This window comes from Corvus hawaiiensis, chromosome 2, assembly GCF_020740725.1.
Source record: "Corvus hawaiiensis isolate bCorHaw1 chromosome 2, bCorHaw1.pri.cur, whole genome shotgun sequence".
Taxonomy (NCBI): Eukaryota; Metazoa; Chordata; class Aves; order Passeriformes; family Corvidae; genus Corvus; species Corvus hawaiiensis.
The window spans coordinates 94,237,569-94,255,953 of record NC_063214.1 but is presented as its reverse complement, the minus strand read 5'-3'; the positions used below and the strand labels follow the sequence as shown (position 1 = coordinate 94,255,953).

General features: G+C 52.9%; 2 protein-coding genes across 3 annotated transcripts; one reads left to right on the top strand and one right to left on the bottom strand.

Annotated features, from left to right (window-relative positions):
* The first annotated feature begins 4,162 nt into the window (after positions 1–4,162).
* On the top strand, positions 4,163–9,663 carry LOC125337125. 2 transcript variants are annotated; one of them, XM_048326462.1, is made up of 3 exons: positions 4,163–5,141; positions 5,583–5,695; positions 7,479–9,663. In XM_048326462.1, the coding sequence occupies exons 1-3, from the start codon at positions 4,439–4,441 to the stop codon at positions 7,758–7,760; spliced, it is 1,098 nt and encodes a 365-aa protein (XP_048182419.1). In that variant the 5' UTR covers positions 4,163–4,438; the 3' UTR covers positions 7,761–9,663. The 2 variants fall into 2 exon arrangements, 1 of the variants encoding a protein (XP_048182419.1); XR_007207980.1 differs by lacking the exon at positions 4,163–5,141 and adding an exon at positions 5,350–5,456.
* A 3,841-nt stretch (positions 9,664–13,504) lies between these two features.
* POU3F3 (POU class 3 homeobox 3) lies at positions 13,505–16,488 on the bottom strand. Its single transcript, XM_048326329.1, has one exon. It carries the CDS (start codon positions 16,466–16,468, stop codon positions 15,149–15,151), a length of 1,320 nt encoding a protein of 439 aa, XP_048182286.1. The 5' UTR covers positions 16,469–16,488; the 3' UTR covers positions 13,505–15,148.
* Positions 16,489–18,385: the final 1,897 nt, after the last annotated feature.

Genomic DNA, 18,385 nt, shown 5'->3' with positions numbered 1-18,385 from the left:
GGCGCCAGCCGGTTCCCAGCCGGGGAGCTGGGCGAAACCCACGGGCACTCTCTCGTCCCTCCCCTGCTATACTTCTCTTTTCCAAAAAGCTACTCATGCAATGTCCACAGCCTGTCTGGGCTCTGATGGCTGGGTGTTTAATTAGACCCACTTTCCCCCGAAAGCTTTTTTGTTTGTTTGTTAGTTTGTAGTCCCGCGTTTCCCCTCTGTGTGGAACCCCGCAAGTTTTCGGGCAGCCGGTCAGTGGCTGCCACGGGGGTCCGCCGGAGCAGGGCTGCTCTAGGTGCGTGGCTCTGCCCGTCGCCCATCCCGGCCAAGGACAGGAAGGATAGGACGGTGTATGAAACTGCTGTCCTCAACTCACTCAGTCCATGACCTACTCGTCAACACTTCCCCGCCCGGTCCCCAGCCGAAAGGCGGCCGGGTGTCGCTAGCCCTGTCGCTGAGGGTGTAGGCAATCACCTGAAGAGGGGGTTAGGGCTGTCCCGGCGCAAAGACCACCGCCGCACCCCCATCCCATGCCTGCTGTCGGGCTGTGAACTTTCCGGTGGGGTAAGTTCTCCTTTAAGAAAGCGAACTGTTCCTTATGCATATTTAAGGCTGTTTGTCTGCAGTGCCCAGCTGACACGGGGCTGGAGGCTCACACGCGAGACCCGAGCTCTGGGGGAGTAAATCATCCCCACTTTAAACGCACCCTCTGCCAGGGCTCCAGTGGGGAGCTCCTTGCCATTGCTCTAAACACATGTAAGTCAGAAAGGGGGAGGGGGGGGAGCTGGGGAGAAGGAAGGGGGAGACTGAGTATTTAGGGAGACGAGTAGGGTATTTTGGTAATTTCCATCACCAACACCCCCTCTCGCCGTCTCCCGTCCTCCCCGTCCCACTCTGCCCCCCAAAGCAAAAAAACTTGTCCTTGGATTTTTAAAAACAGTTTATAACAATTTTTATTATTATTATTTTTCGCCCAGCCTAGGGGCTCCTGCCCCCCTCAGCACGCCTGGATCCCTAAGATCGGTGGGGTTTCGAGACGTCCTCTCTCCTTTTGCCCTGCACGAGAGCGCTTTGCTGGGTGCGCACGCGAGGAGCGCCGGGAGGGTAAGTGAACCCCTTGCTTCAGCCGGGGGGCAGGAGGAGATCTCTCACGTCACCCGCGGATCAGAGGACTCCTCCGTCGCGCCGGGGGTGGAATCCCGAGCAGTCTCTTCATCCTGCAGAGAGCGGGGGGAGCCTTCCGGGGATGCGAGTACCTTGGAAAAGCCCCCTGCGCAGCTAGGCACCCTGCCACCTCCGCGCGTGTGTACTTCTGTACGTGTGTGCGAAACGACAAAGTGTATGCGAAGGTCAGACTGGTGAGCTTCCACTGCAGCTCAAATGGAAGGAGCAACTTTCAGTGCTCTGCTCTTAGTGGTTTCCTGCCTTTTAAAGTGAACTTGTCCGAGTGTGTTATTCAAAATGTGGTTCAGTAGTTATGCCTTCAAATTAAGTTGCTTCTCGGTCCTCATCAGGAAAAGCAGACATGTTTCCTCAATTGTATAGTATGTATATTAAAAAAAATCTACTAGGTACTTTATGATTCCATCTGGAGAAATTAAAAGCCCAGAGCTGTAATGTTTATTCTTACATAGTTTACAAAAAAAGGGGGAAATGTGTGAGACACATGTCTCCAAATATAACCAAAGTGCTTTCCCTTCTGGTTAAAAAGTTGCATGCAAATGTTTTCATTTTAACACTCCCTGCCACCTGTACTTCTCAGGGAAACTTTTCTTGGCGTTAGTGACGAAACACCAATAGTACTTATTAATGAATTAATTATTATTATGGCTGCTGAAATGACTTAAACTGCTTTGGAGGCAAAACTGATCCATGTTAATCAGTTACAATTAATTGTGTTTCAGCTGCTGTTTCAAACACAGTTTCAAAGACGAAGGCGAGAAGGCTGTGCATGGGGTGTAGGGAAGGGGATGATCCAGAGACTCTTCCCAGCCCACGGCCCTCTTGCTCAGAGATTTCCTCTTGGGTGGCAGAAACCGGCGTAATGTCCCGGTGCCCATGTCAGGCCACACAAAGGTGCGAGGGGCAACTTAGGTGACAAACTCCTCTTTCTCCTACCAAAAGCTGCAAAAATTAAGAGAGTCTGGGACTTAGGAGCGCAGCCCCGCAGGGAGATTTCCCTCCGGAGTTCGCATTATGGGGAGGGCAGCGGGCGTGGGCTTTGCTGCGCCGTGTCTGCTTGGCCGCTTTGGTCAGGGCTTTTGTGTTGGCGGCAGAGACAAGGAGGCAGCGGTGGGCAGTGAGGCTGAAGGGGTCCACAAAGTCCTCTCGCGGGGGGGGGGAGACTGCATCCCACGTCCAGGAGGATCTGGGGAGAGGGAAGAGAAGAAAACAGCTCCCCGAGGGGACGAGCGACAGCTGGGCCGGGCTTTGTGAATGCCAGGGAGGCCAGAGGGGCGGCCGCAGGGCTGAGGGCAGGAAAAGCCGGGTTGCCCAGAGAGGCAGCCGAGACGCCAAGGGGAGGGTTATTCTCTGCCGTGCCGCTCCCCGGCCGCCCATCTGCTGGCAGGACCTGGGTGCTAGGGGTGCCGGGCTCAGCGGGGGAAGCTGGGGATGAGCAAGGCCAGGGAGAGGAGTAGAGACAGCCGGACAAAGCCTGGGAAAGCCCTCAGTGTTGATGTGCAGAGGGGAGGCCCGAGGGCTGCCGTTTGGCCAGCTGGTCACAGGGCGGCCCGTGTGTGCCCAGCACGGCGGCTGCAGGGGAGCATCCCCTCCAAGAGGGGTAGAAGGCGAAAGCGGAGTGGGCACTGGCTCAAGTGGAAAGGGTGACAGCTGGAGTCGACCTGGAGGGGCCGGGGGCCGCGCACTGGCTGCCCGCACCCCCAGTGGGAACTGGTGACGGGGAGGGCTGGAGACGAGCTTCCTCTCTTTTGCCAGGGAAACGGGATTTTCCACAATGATAACGACCTCTCTTCACAAAAGTTAGGGGCGGGAGAGAGGGAGAGCTGGCGGTTCTCCCCGGGCTGGGCGCCTCACCCTTGCCCTGCCTGCCCCTTGGCCTCCGGCCAATCTGTGGGGTGAGCCTGTCCCGGGGGGCACCAGGCATCATCATGTATTACTTGTCCTTAGAGGTTTACACTTAGCAAAAGTAAAGCTCTCCCCCGCCCCAGCCTTCAGTGTGACTTTTTTTTTTTATGCCAGTCCACAGAAAGGCAATTGGGAAATTCTATTCCCTCCCATCCTCTCTGGAATTGTGTTGCTGCGATTCCTTTGCGGTTTGATTTTTTTTTTCCTTCTCTCACTCCAGTTCTTTCTCAAAGACTCTCCCCTTCCTCCCTCTCTCTCTCTCTCTCTTTTTTTTTTTTTTTTTTTTAATTCCACTTCATCCCGTTGACTCTGCTCAGATTTTGCTTGAGATGAGCAAGGAAAAAACCAAACCACCCTACCATATACATGCAAACAGACCTTTCTTGGAGAAAAGTAAAACAAACAAAAAACCTTTTACCTGCAACAGAAGGTAGTGCACCAATTAGCCATCCCACCCCACCCCGTCCTATATCAAATACAGCTGTAATTAATTGAAAATTGAGGGAAGAGATGCGTTTTCCACGTGTGAACGTAATAGCTAAGGTCGGTCGGCTAGGCAAGACACCTCGTTCCTGCTCATCACGCGTGGAATCGTTTTCTCCAGCTGGGACGGGTGGTGGTGTAGGTCTCGAGGAAGTACAGGATACAAATCTTCGGCTCTCGTATATCACAAAAGCAGGCTTCGCTGGATGAAACACCCATATTAACCAACTTTCTCCCTCTCCCTCCCTAGTTTTATTTATTTTCTTTGGATGCGGGACCTAGGTGGTCAAAACCAAACAAAAGCACTTGCGTTTGTGTCGGCACTTTGTCGTCGGGGCAGCACCCGCATTAGATTATTGCCGGGGATTTATTTGCATGCAGCTGCAAACCCACAACCCGGCTGCTGACCGCTGCGCATAAAGGGCTGCCGGGGCCGGCCCCTGCCCGGCCGCCGCGGCTCCCAGTGGGAACACGGCCCGGGGGCCGGGGGTGGGGGGAGGATTTGGGAGTGGGTTTGCTCCCGACACGGCCCGGGGGGATGGTCACAGAGCCGGCAGCAGCAGGGTCCCCAGCGCAGCCAGAGGCTGCAGGTGCGGGGGATGGGGGGGAGGCGGGGGCGGTGTCGGCCCGCAGCCCCCCTCCCCGCCACCCGGCTCGCCCCCAAAGGCAGCCGCAGCTCCCACTGGCCTTGCTCACAAGCACATCCGAGAAAAGCTTTCCCTATAGCCTATGTCCCGGGGAAAAAAAAAAGGACCGGTGGTGGATCCTCGGGATCTCTCAGAGCTATTTTCAGTGCTTTGAGATTCACAGTAATGTTGATGTTCTTTTTTCCCCCCCTCTTCTCCCCTCTCTTCTTCCCAGTAGCGTTTGGCAGCGTTTGATGAGGGAGCTATTAACCTTTGAAGCAAGGGCTTTAGGTTCAAACTACCTCCTTCGCTACCCGCTGTATGTTTCTCCCCTCCCCACACAGAGACACGATGCGAGGATGGATTTGGCTGCATGGGATCGATGTAAATGTCTCCTCAGGCCTCGATCTACCTCGGGTTACGCTACTAGGTCTCCTTCTCACGGAGAACCCGCTGAAGGCGCAGGGTTCCCGGGGCTTGAACTGGCTCCCCTCCGAGCACAGCGGGAGCAAAACCTGCCTCCGAAGCGGGGCCGGCTCGGGGACGAGCCCCATGGCAGCGCTGCCGTGGTCTGGCCCGTCTCTCCCTCCGTGAGGAGAAGGACGGGGTCAAACCAGCCATTCGCAAGCTTAGGGGGACTTCTGCCCATCCCTCTGCTCCGACGGCCAGCACGGGACTGTAGGAGAAGGGGAAGAAAAACTGACCACGGGGAACTTAATTATTTGTTAGAGGAAAGAGATATTCCCACTCCATGCAGGCTCCTTCGACTGGGCGTGAGCAGAGGAGGCTGCTCCGGGCTACTCTGCCAAACACAGGGCGCTACGGAGCGGGAGCTCCCAGGCGGGAGGGCGAGGCCGGGCGGTTGGAAAACCGCCCCGGGAGGGCGAAGCTGGAAGGACAATGGGGATACACGCAGACACACAGAGGGTCACGTTCGCCCCTCGCATCCCCACAGCGGTGCGTGGAGGTGTCGCGCTGCCCCTTGGCCAGGCCGTGCCGCCTCAGGGGGGAATCCCTGCGTGCTGACGGGCCGGGGGCGGGCACGGCCGGGGCGGCTGGAGGGCAGCCCACCCCGCCGGGCCGCCCCGTCTAACGCCGAGTTCCTCGAGCGCGGCCCGGCCGCGGAAGGGATCCGGCCGGGCTGCGCAGGCACAGGAGGAGGGGGTGTCTCCAGCCCCACGCCCCCAGAAAACTGGGGAATATGAGGCTGGAGTGCTTGCGCAAATTAGGATGCGCCTGTGGGCTACAGCGGGCAGCTCTTGTGGGGAGCGGGTCAGTAACACGAGTGGCCAGGAAAAGCGCAGGGAAAGGCAGGAAGGGATGAAACCATTCGCAGACTCCTTGCGGAGCGAGAGTGTGTTGTCATCTTTGTTTTGGTTGTGTTGTTTTGTTTTGCAGGAGATTGGGACAATAGCTGGAGTGGATTATTCATTCCCGTAGGCAATACTTCCCTGTATGGGCTTCAGGATGCAGTTGGGAGCTTGGGAACAAAGCGGGCATCGAATGTCAAGGTAACTGGTCCCCTTCCTTTGTTTATGCTATTGTTAATGACGGGGCTCACTCAGCCCTGGCCTCAGCCGTGCTGTATGGCATTAATATTGACTTGAGAGAATAGGCAGGGCAATTAAAAACCAAACCCAGAACAACAGCAGCATCCAGTCCAAGCCCAGTTCTTCAGGTAAAACATGCCTCTTCTGGGCTACTGAGAATGATATAGTAATCTTGCCTCGTATTCACAGGAACACACACACCGTTCTTAAAATTAAACACGTCCCTATACAGCATTAACATGTAGGAGAGACACCGTAACCCTGTCCTTCAGTACAAAATCAAAAGGGAAAGGGCATTATTTTCAAATACCCACATATTAGCATAAGGGAATTCTCATAATCATTTAAAAATTAAAGAAACTAATAAAATTATTATTTTAATTATGATAATCTAAAAGTAGCAGAAACCTGAGCATTTATTGACTAATTTTCTTCTTCTCGAGGTAGTGGATGGTATTTAAAGTTCAACATTTCATACATCTCCTTGTTTAGTTTAATTTCCTCGACAATCTAGGCAGTTTCAGCAAACTGAGATAAAAATTTTAGTACACATCTGAGTATGGATCTGCATAAAATAGAGAAGGCCAGAGAACTGGGGAGAGGAGGTTTTATTATTTTAAGAAGAGAAGGGAGTGTATGTTTTCATGTGTGTGTATGCATACATGTGAGAGAGAGTGAGAAACAAATGGAGAAATTTACACCTTACATTTGATCTGTAGCTTTAGTGTGGACTCTGAAACAAATATCTATTAGATTTCTCTGAAAAATGTCCCACTCAGGCAGACAGACCCCTGCATTGAATGAGAGCTCCAGGAGATGAAAGAAATATATATTACTCCTGAACAATTCTTTATCAACTCTTTTTTTTTTTTTTTTTTTTTTTTTTTCCTCCAGAAAGATTAATTTCATCTCTCCTATCCTGGGCCCATTTTCTGTCAGGGAAGGGATATAATAATGATCAATGCCCAGCACTTCTCATATCTGTTGTACTTGGTAAATATTTGTAATGTTTTGAATGTGGAGGGGAGGTGAAGAGATGAGTCCAATCTCAGCTTTAGACGATCCTCATGAGCACTCACACAGAAGGAGGGAAAATCCAAACAACCAAGCCAACCTTTTCAGCAGACCCTTCAGTCCAAAACTCTACAGTCATGCAGTTACTTTTTGTATTTTATCTGACTGCTTGGTGAAATGGTCTACATACATCAGGCCATCTGGGTTTGTGTGACCAGCTCAGGGTGTACATTAGCACTCCAGTTGAAAATGGAACCTGGAGTTGTTGAGCAAACAGTTCCTGTTTGACTGTAGTGTGGACTGAATGCTGTCTACGCAGCTGTATGGAGTGGTGGCAGGGAAGTAGCGCCAAGTATTTCCAAAACTAATAACAAAAAGGTTACTATATATAAAATGTTGGTACAGCCCACGTTCCCTCAAGTTGTTTAAATTTCGGTTTGATGCATATAAATACAGCAGACATACCCGGTTTCCCATTAGCCAGTCCCTGCTTTTTAGAATCAATTCATTTCAATTTGAAAGAATGGCCCCATACCAAAGACAGTCAACAACCCTTTGACTTTCTCCACTCAGTGTGGACCTCAGGAAGAAATAGCATCTGTCTTTGTCATTTCACATGCGTATCGCAGTGCCTTGACATTGTGTTTTAAGAGCAGACCTACTACCAGGGAGGGTAACAGTCCCCAGCTGGTTCCCCCTTTCTAATCCATTTTCCCCCTTCTCATCTTAGGCTCCTTTTGAGGAAGAAATAGTTCTGCTGAGACCCCATGCCTGGAGTTTGGAGGGCATGGCACAGTGGTCTGATATGAAAGCACTGTCCCTGCGGGCGGAAACCCTCCTCTGTATCGTGCGCCTTGCAAGAAAGTCAGCGAGAGGACCTTGGAGTAGCCAAGCATCTGGCATCAAGCACAACAATCCACTTCACACTATGCGAAGGAAAGTTTGTTCCAAACCACATACTTTGTGGTGCTCAATACTGGTGTCAAACTGGTTTGAACTGCCCCGGATCTAAAATAAAGATCTCCATTGTGGCATGCCAGTGAGCTTGTCTTGCTAAACCTTCCCTGTTTATGTTGAAGGTACAGAGCCAATGTAATGCTGTCTTTTCACCCACGGATGGGCGCAATAGGAACAATTCAGAAAAGGTCTGTTTAGTTTTTTTTCTCCTTGTAGTTGAAAAAATGCAAGCTATCAGAAACAAGCCTATGTTTGAAGGTACAGTTTTCAACATGTGAGCGGGAAACATATGTACTGGCACTATTCAACAGCTCTGTAAGGGCTGTGCTCGAATTTTGGCTTTTAATCTCAACTCTGTTAGAGAAGCAAAATGGAATGGAACCTGATTATTTGTGCTATAGCCTTGTGATGCTCATCCTATAACTGTTGGGGAGAGAAGCAAAACACTCTGCTGAAGCTTTGGGTGAGCCTGAGTTTCAGGGGGACTCTAGTCTTCACAGGTTCTCACTTTGCTGCCTTTCTTCCCTTAATATATGTTATATGGGGATTTTTTTTTTTTTTTTTTTTTTTTGGTCTGCTGTTCTACGTTTTAAAGTGAGTACAGACTCAATCCTGCTGAGAGAGAGAGAGCTCCCTCCATCACAAGCTCACGTTTGGAAAGTGCCTACCCACTTCGACTGCCCCCCTTCAAGTCATCGTCCCCCTTTCAGGGGAGAAAAGAAAACCTTAAAAGAGAAAGAAAGAAGCCGGGGTGGAGGGGAGGGGGAGAACCCCTGATTCCTCAATGACCTGCACAGCTCGGACAGACCTTCAAGATCCCCTTTGCCTCCTGCAGACAAGCTCCGATGGAGGAAAAAACTCACATGCCTGAACTTTTAACGTGGCTTGGGGTTTATACAATTCAGGCTCAAGTTTAACAATCTCGGGGTTGGGGACAGTGGGGGAGAAGGGAGAAGAAAGTTTGGATTTAACTCTTTGTCGCTAAAAAATCACCACAACCAACCCCCCCAGCCATCAGCAAAAGCGACCAGCGTCCCCGGCAGCCAGTGCCCGGTCCCGAGGCGGCCCTCCCGCCACACAACGGCGATGGCTGGCACGGAGAGGCAGCCCCAGCCCTGGCTGCCAGCGCCCTGCGTGCAGCCGCGCCCCGGGGCTCCCCTCGCTGCCACGCCGGGGGGCCGCCCTTCCTCCGAACACTGCGGGGGAAGGCAGCCCTGCCTGGGGTCTGCGGGGCTGGCAGGGAAGTTTTTTGGTACTGCTCAAGGCATACACACACACATACACACACATATATATGTGCGTATATATATATATATCTCATACACACACGTCTTTATATATAGATTTATATGTAGGTGTCTAGTCTATGTTTAAATTATTCTATCTATACACACAGTCCTCCTCTGATGAGGTCATTCTCCCATATATATGAGATTGGGTGTAAGATGCCAGAATCTAAGGCCAAGATCTTATCTCTGCCGATCTAAAAGCAATATAAAGTAAATGTTAGCAGAAGGGGAAATAAATTTTGGAGAGAAACATTCAACAAGGTGTCCCTGAAGGCTTTTCCCCCGCCCTCCCCAGCCGATGTGCCCACGCACTTTATGCCAAAGAGAGCCATTTCTGCGCAAGAGACTTCTGCTTCAGAGCAAGGACAGACTGCACCCCGCATCGTGGGTCTGTGCCTGGCAAGGGCTGCACCTTGACATTTTTAATCCCCTCTTCCCTTTCCCTAGCTCTCCTCTCTAATGCGCTAATCGACTGCAGCTTATTTATTTTTATTTTTTTTCCCCTGGGGCTCCAAATGTCTTAATTTTTTTTTTTTTTTTAATTTCAGGAAACTCAAAACGGAAGGGGGGATGCTCCTTGAAAGTGTGACTCTAAAAAAAAGGGTTTTGCTTTGCAGCTATCAGTAGCACCAGGAGACAGCTCCATTAAAAAAGTAGTTTTCCACTGCTCTTGAAAAGCCGTTATTTTTTACATCGCTTTTAGGAAGATAGATTAACAAAACATCACATTTCAAGCCACTCTGATCTGTAATTAAATGGAGGAGCCGGTTTGTATTCTCCTATGGCTTTTACAGAAGTTGCAGTGATCCAAAGTCAGGTTGCTGTGTCAGAGTGGCATTTTTATTAATGAGAATACAAAAAGCTTGCATATTCTTAGCCCGGCTTGAATTTAGTTGCTAAGCAACCGCTGTATGGTAATTCATCCGCGAAATTTAAATCTTGGAGAAAGGATCCTGCGTTTTGCTGAATGGTCGCCACGAGGAAAACAACTTGTGGGACCCGCGGCAGCTGCCGCCGCGGCACCGCGCCGCCCGCCCGCCGGGTCCCCCGGGCCGCCCGCCGCCCCGGGACGGCCCGCCGGGGACGGAGGGCAGACGGGCAGCGGCGGCCGCCCCGTCGGCGCTCCCCGGCCCGGCCTTCCGCGAGTGGGGGGCGCGGCACCACGGTTCCCTCGCGCGTGGCGCGGCCCGGGCCCCGCCGCAGCCGCCCCGGCTGGGGAGGGGAGAGGGGGAGGCCGGTCCCATCGCAGCCCCGAGGGCGAGGCCCCGTGGGCACCGCCGCGGACCCGGCTGCTCCTTTGGTGTCGGGCAGGACGGGATGGGCGGCGAGCCTTCCCCCTTTCGGTCTTCACCCTTTAGCTTTTTGTGTTGCCAAAGCCTCTCAACCAAAGAACTCCCTACTGCTGTGTCATTGACACTGCGGGGCCGCTCGCCGCCCTCCTCTCCCCTCGCTCCCGCTGCCTATTGAAGGTTGCGCCCGCTCCATTGTGCCAAACTGCAACTGAAAACACCGATGGGGCAATAACCACCTCCCTGCATCTCCTCCGATCGGTCCATCCAGCCACCCATCCCTCTCGCCATAGGCGACCAAGCTCCTCGCCAACCCTGGCATTAACAAAATGAGTCCCTGTCCTCAAGCGCTCGCCCCACGCCTGCCTCCGAGGTCGGGACTTGTTGCATCCCTTTTAGAGTTTGATTAATTACCCTGGAACTTAAGCAAACTAAAGTACATGTGGCGAAGAAGCTCACGCCTACAGTTTGGTCCTGCAGCTTGCCAGTTACAGAGGTAATCTTTACACTCGCTTCCAAATGGGTACGAGCATCTCTGCGCTTTAGAAAGGTATCCCTGTACAAATATATAGAAGTATCGATTTTGCTGTAGCTTGAAGATGTTGATCATTTATTACAAAAATAAACGAATAAATACAACAATGTATTGTTGCTTTCAACAGGATAAATATTTTACAAATATATAATTTAAAAAAACCCAAATTTAATTGTTAAAGTTATTTAAAATAGTACACTTATTGATAAAATTATCAATAGTATATACTGCATTTCATATTAGAACCAATTATTCTCTAAACGTTCCATTTAAAACCATTCATACAAAACAAGTTATGAGCATTGTAATGTGCAAACACAAGTCACTATATTAAAGCATAAGGATTCTGTAAAGATCACTTTCCGATAAGAACTGCTGCGTTTTTAAACCAAAGTAGAGCTCTCTGCTAAATTTCGGAAAATACGCAGACCAACAGCAGTGACATGACTATTTTAAATACACCTGAAAATGATTTATTGTGTACAGACTCGACGGGGGAAGGATGGGATGTGAGTGAGAAGACTGAGACATAGTAGAGGACTGCAGGATATGAAAATGTAAACTATAAATAATCACATCTCGGGATTACCCAGGCTGATCAAACATAACTTTGTGAAACATTTGGCTTTCCTTTAGGCAGGGAAAAAAAAAAAAAAAGAGAAAAAAAAAGAGGAAAATGATGCCGACTCCGTTACCAAGCACAGAACACTGATATTATAAATGAATACAATTACTAAATTCATTAAGAGATCTGGAGATATATAACAATATTTTCATTATTTACACGTGTAACAATATAACCCTTAAGCGCAAACCCTCTCACTTATTATCTACCTCTTGCTATCTCAGAGACTCACAACCCTGAAATTCCTAAATACATTCAAAGGATTCAGTTTCTCGGGGGCGGGGGAGGGGGCGGAGGGGCGGAGGGGGGAGCGCCCATGGCCTCACTTTTTGTGCATAACAAGTCCACGGAACGGGCACATTTTGCCGGTCCCTCCGACCACACGTTACTCCTCCAGCCTAACCCCCAGCTTTTCGGAGGCAGCAACCCGCAAAGGTTGCCTTTTAATAGAAACCAGCGTGAAGCCTAACGTTAGCTCTTTGTTGCCATCCAAATCGAGTAACCAAATACCGCTCCGAAATTTAAATAGACTTTCTCCGCGGCTAATACAACTGCTCCCCTTCGTGTGTGAAAACAGGATCCCACCTCACGTGTCAGTGGTACCCGGCCCCCGGAGCAGAGCCCGGCCGGGCCGCCTGCACGCCGGCTCCCGCCCGGCCCTTCTTCCCTCCCCAGCTGCAAAATCAGCCAGCAGCTTCTGCTAAAACGAACAAAAGAAATAGCGTCCTTTACCCTTTCGGGTTCTCTTTCCCTTTGTTGGGTTGGCTTCTTCCCCCACCCCCCCCTCTTATTTCCTCCGTGTCAGTAGGGCCTTTCGGATTTCACAAATCAAACCGACGGTGATATTTACTACGAGCTGGTGTTAAAATAATGCATCCCGGTGCGCGGCTCTCAGGTTGGCTTTGATTTATGGACTGACACAAGGCCTATCTGAAAGGAAGAAATGCTTGTTGTTCCTACAGCAGTTTTCTGGGGGTTTAACCCCTGCCTCAATAGCACGTAGAGAAGCAAGGCAGGAGGGAGAGGGCGCGGAGAAGGGGAGGAAGAGGAAGGTGAGGAAGGAGCCACAGACGAGCTGGATCATAAAAGAAAACCTTATTCTCCAGAAGACTATCAATGGGGGCGGGTGGATGCGTTAGATGCAGCTCTCTACTTCCCACAACCTCCCCGCTGCAAAATTAAGAGAGTTGAGACGGTCATTCACTTGTGCCTACATTGCAATAAATTCCGGAGGATAAATATGACAGGTCAGCTAGCGCATCTATTGGCATCTCCAACGTTACTGACACGCGCGTGTGTTTGCAAAGAAGGCATGGCAGCGCTGTGGCAAAGTGGAGGACAAAACTAGACTACACCACTTCACACCCCATAGAAAACCCTTAAAACAACAACAGCCACAGCAACAGCAACAACAGAAACGGTGAACTAGGCAAACCGCACGTAGGATGCTGAAAGTATTATTCTATATATTCGATCAGAAAAAAAAAATAAACGTACCTTTTCTTTAAATTATAAAGATAAAATAAATACAAATATTAATACATACATAAAATGAGTCAAAATAAATTATAGCTCAGCCCCCCTTCTCCCTCTTCGCCCCCCCCCCCCCCCCCCGCACCTCCCCCCCATCTAGCCTCAGTTTGGAAAGAGAGGAAACAAGACTGAACTTTTGGAAACATCCCTCTTAGCACCGGCCACGCGGGACCAGAGGACGCGCTCAGGTATCGCCCGAGTGCCAGCCTAAACCGAGCCGCGACAGCCCTTTCTGGGAGAAGGTAGCATTGGGTGAGCTCTAATCTCGCCGTCCTTCCCGGTGACACAGGGTTCTCGGGGTTGATGGAAGGGGCCGCGGACACGGGCTCGGCCGAGAGGCGGGCAGGGGGAGAGCCCCGCGCCGGGCAAGCAGCAGCAGGGGTGAGGAGGGGGCACTGCCGGGGAGCACGGGCCGTGCAGCCGGCAGGTCGGACCCTCGGTATTTCTCTCACTTTAGCAGTATGTCCCTTCAGAGAACTTTTTTTTTGTTGTTTTTCGACACAGTGTTTATGCATCAGACACAGACTATTTCATTCTAACAAATTTATTTTCTCAATCAGCTCTTACGGAATCACTACTCAAATTAAATTACAATCAAATTATCACATCAAAAGATACCCTTATTACCTAACAACTGTCCATATTTTCATTTCATTTTGATTTGTGCTCGTCTGAAAAAAACACGTAATACAAGATCTGGGGAAAAAATAAATTACCGTTTTGCAGCAGTTCATAGGTATTCTGAATAAAATATTAAAAGAAGTCATTTAATGAAAATATAAAGCAAATTTTTTTTTTTAGATCAACAACGGATCTAACAATTCTATATTGCCGTCTTTTTGAAAAGTCTGTTTATTAAAACCTACCAAAAACACTGCTTGGAAATGGCAGTATTATATAATCACATCCACAGCACCCATTCAATCAAAGTTGGCAACGGATTTAGGAGAGGAGAAGTTCAGATAAGTGCAGCTGCAGATGCTCAGTCCTTCTAAATCCCTTTATCTGAATCAGTCCAGAAATAAAAAATAAAAATATTAATAAAAAAAATATTAGCAGTGGATTTTTTTTATGACTCTTCCATGATGATTGGCAGCCGTCAGGAGCAGGACTTTGACAGCCCTAAATTATTTCCCTTTCTCTCCCTGGTTCCCTTAATTCATGCAAAGTCCTTCTACAGAGCTCGAACTTTAGGGACCAACAACCTCTCCTTCTCTCACCCTCCCCCTGGCGTCTGTCCCTCCCCCCTTTCTCTTCAGGGTCAGTTTTCTCCGCGTGCGGGCATTTATTTCCATATTTTTGTTCTATAGCTATACCTATATATATAGATAAATATATATATATGTATTTGCTTCCCTATTCAGCCTGCTTGTTTTTAGTGCTGTGTGCATATTTTTTTTTCCTGGAAAAAGTGGACCCTTTCATTTTGCAGAATATATAGCTATATAGATATATATGTTTTCAGAGTGGATGTCTGCCTTGCACCAAAATTCTACGGTTTGGCCAAGAAAAACAGGGTGCTGGAATGCAGCAGGCACCCTCTGATTAACCAGATTATTTTTCTTCTGCTTCCCTTTTTTTGATTGCTCCCATTGAAAAAAAAGAAATAAAAAGAGCGAGAGAGAAAGGAGAAAAAAAGTTTCTGTGATTCATAGAAGAGAGCCCTTTTGGGGATAGGGGGAAGAGTGCGGGGGGGGGGGGGGGGGGAGGAGGGGAGAGAAGAAGCGCAGACAGTGATGTTCCTTACTGCGAGAAGGGGATAATTTGGAGAAAAATAAAAATAAAAATAAAATTTAAAAAGCCCAAGCCCACCCCCCCAAGCCCTTTCCCCACAACCAACCAACCAACCCCCCGGCACATCTGCAGTTTTGGTGCATTATGCATCTCCACCCCGTTTTCCCAACGCGGTCTAAACGCTCTCGCTCGGATCGACCTTCTCCACCGCTCCCTATTGGTATCGATCTTATATATATATAGATGCACGCATATATCCATATATATATAAACACAAGCAGTCTGAACGAGCCTGGATCGTGTGTGTGTGCGCGCGTGTGTCTGTGTGAGCGTGCGGCTTGCGCGGCGGTGCCGGAGCCGGTGGCGGTGCCGGCGGCGGTGCCCGGCCCGGCCTGGCCCACGCTGCCCCCGCGCTGCCCGGCCCGCCCGCGGTGCCCCTCACTGCACGCTGGTCTGCAGTCCGTGGTGAGGGGGCGGCGTGTCGGAGTTGACGGTGCCGACCTGGGAGTAGACATCGTCGGGGGTCTGCTGCTGGATCCCCGGGGGGGTCATCCGTTTCTCTTTCTGCCTCCGATTGCAAAACCAAACCCTGACCACCTCCTTCTCCAGCTGCAGGCTGTCCGCTAGGTTCGTAATCTCCTGGGCAGAGGGCTTGGGGCATTTCAGAAAGTGGCTCTCCAAGGCCCCCTTGACACTCACCTCGATGGAGGTCCGCTTCTTCCTCTTCCTGCCCTGGGCGGCGATCTTGTCGATGCTGGTGGGACTGCCCGTGGAAGAGTCGGCTTCCTCCAGCCACTTGTTCAACAAAGGCTTCAGCTTGCACATGTTCTTGAAGCTGAGCTGCAGGGCCTCGAAGCGGCAGATGGTGGTCTGCGAGAAGACGTTGCCGTAGAGGGTGCCCAGCGCCAGCCCCACGTCGGCCTGGGTGAAGCCCAGCTTTATCCGCCGCTGCTTGAACTGCTTGGCGAACTGCTCCAGGTCGTCGGAGGTCGGCGTGTCCTCGTCCGAGTGCGGGTCGTGGCTGTTGACGCCGCCGTGGTGCGGCGGGTGGTGCCCGGGGTGCTGGTGGTGGTGGTGGTGGTGATGCCCGGGGTGCTCGCCCAGCTCCGGCGTCTCGCCGCGCACGAGCCCCGGGTGCACCAGGCTCTGACCGCCGGGGGGGGGGCTCAACATGCCGTTCACCGTGAAACCCCCGGGCTGCGAGTAGAGGAGCGACTGCTGCTGCTGCTGCCCGCCGGCCATGGAGGGTAGGTGGGCGGCCGCCGCCGCCCCCCAGGCCGCCGGGTGCCCCTGGTGCGGGGGGCCCAGGTGGGGCGGCCGGTGGTGCAGCGCCGCGCCCGAGTGCAGGTCGTCGCGTCCGCCGCTGCCCTTGACGTCGGGCGGCGGCGGCGGCTGCTGGGGGCTGCCCGTCATGCCCACGGGGCTGCCGGACCAGGGTGAGCCCGCTTCGGCGGCAGCGGCGGCGGCGGCGGCGGCGGCGGCGGCGGCGTGGGGCAGGGCTGTCACCCACTGGTGGGCATGGCTCAGCATATGGCCGCCGTTGCTGGCGGCCATGGCGCCCGGCATGAAGTCGCTCTGGACCATCTTGGCCGCCGGGTCGCCGCGGTAGCCGCCCGCCACCGAGGTGACGGCCACGCTCCCCGGCTGCATGCCGCCGCCGCCGCCGCCGCCGCCGCCGCCCGAGTCCGCGTGGACGATGGAGCCGGCCGCCAGGATGCCGTTGCCGGGGAGGTAGGGGTTAGAGGTGGCCGCGGCCATCCCGCGCCCGCCGCCCGCCGCTCGCCCCCGCCGCGCCGCAGCCGCCGCTGCGCCGCCGCCGCCGGCTGCCGGGCGCCCGCCGCGAGCGCCCTTGCCCGGGGCTGCCGGGGCCGCTGCCGGGGCCGCCGCCCGCGCCGCCGCCGCCGCCGCCGCCTTCCCAGCCTCGCCGGGGCGCCGGGGCGCGGGGTTCACCTGCTAGCGCTCCGCGGCGCGCTCTCCTCCGCCCGTCCGCCGGCCGTCCTGCCTCCGCTCCGCGGCGCGCTCGTTGCGGTCGCCGGCTCTCGCTTCGCCTTTTATATTTTTTAGCCTTTCTTTTTTTTTTTTTCCAAAAAAAGAGAAATATTTAGCTGTACATGTAGTTTTCCTCCGCCTTCTTCTCGCCCGGGTTTGCTGCTCTCAGGGAGGAAACCAAACAAAGGCTAAAAAGCGAAAAAGGGGGGGGGGAGTCAAAAAGCCCCCGTGCCTTCTCCCCTCCGCTCCCCTAGGAGTACATCTCCTCCTCTCAGCCTTTCCCTCTCAGAGTGAAACTTTTCCTTTTCTTCTTCCTTTAAGGCTTTGTGTGTGGGTATATTTTCCTTTTTTTCTGGCTCTCTCTCTGTCTTTCTCTCCTCGGTTTCTCGATCTCCTTTTGCTCTGTTATTTGCAAGTTTTGTTGGTGTCCTAAGAAAACTTCCTGTGATGATGATGGTGGTGATGGTGGTGATGATGCATTTCTCAAAGTTGTGCTGTTGCTGGAGCACTTTGTCCCCTTTGAAACAAGAGTCCTGCCGGAGCCTTCTTGCTAGAGTCACGCTCTGGATAAGACATTTTTTTCTCTCTACCTTTCCTTTAGGCGGTCGGAAGAAAAAAAAAAAAAAAGAAGTAAAAAAGAAATTTTTAAAGTTGAAATTTCTCGTTACCTCGCGAATTGTTTCTTTCCCTCTCCCGCTCTCTCTCTCGCTTGGTTTGTTGTCTTTTTTTTTTTTTTGGTTGTGTTTGTTTTGCTTTTTATTTTAATTCCAGCAGTTGGTCGAGGGAGGAGGCGGAGGAGGAGCGCCTTGGTGGAGAGGTGTGTGTATGTGTGTGTGCATATATGGTATCCTTTATACACTAACTCCAGCGGGGAAGTTGGCTGCCGGGCTGGCAGCGCGCACTGGCGGTGCCGGAGTCCCGCCGCTCGTCTCTCCCCGCCTCCCTCTCCCGGGCCGTGCCCGCGCCCGCGCCCTCCCTCCCTCCTTCCCTCCCTCCTCCCTCCCCCCTCCCGTCCGTCCCTCCCTCTCCTCCCTCCCTCCCGCCGCCGCCGCCGCCGCCGCCACCGCCCGGCCCCGCCGCGAGGAAGCGGCCGCCGCCGCCCGCACCGATTGGCTGCGCGCCCCGTGACGGACAGCGCGCCGCCGGCCGCGCGGCCCCCCTTCCGGCCGTTCCGATTGGCTGCTTTTTAATTTAGGCAAAGTGGCGTCGGAGATGGAAGTTGCCCCCCCCGCTTCCCTCCATTCCTCCTCCCGCTCCCCTTCCTCCTTCCTCCTCCCTCCATCCCTCCCTCCCTCCGCCTCTTAACTCTTCCTGCCCGGCGGACACACGCACCTCGGAGCTCTCCCGCCGTCGCCGCTCGGGCAGGGGCGAGCGCGGGCGGTAATAATTAATAACAACAGTAATAACGACAATAATAACGACGCCAGAACCGGGCGGGATTCGGAAAGGCGTTTGTGCAGAGGTGACACCGCCCGGCACACGCACCCGCCTCCCTCCAGCCGGCAGTGCCCGTACCGGCATTCGGAGCTGCCCCCCCCCGCGCTCGGCCCCGGAGGCGCCCGCCCCCCGTCCGCCCCCTCCTCCCTTTGTCCGCCCCTGCACCCCGGGGTGCGCCCCGGACCCCGGCAGCCCGCCCGCAGCCGTCACGCCGGGGGGCTGGCCCGGCAGTGCTGGAGAAGGGCCGCC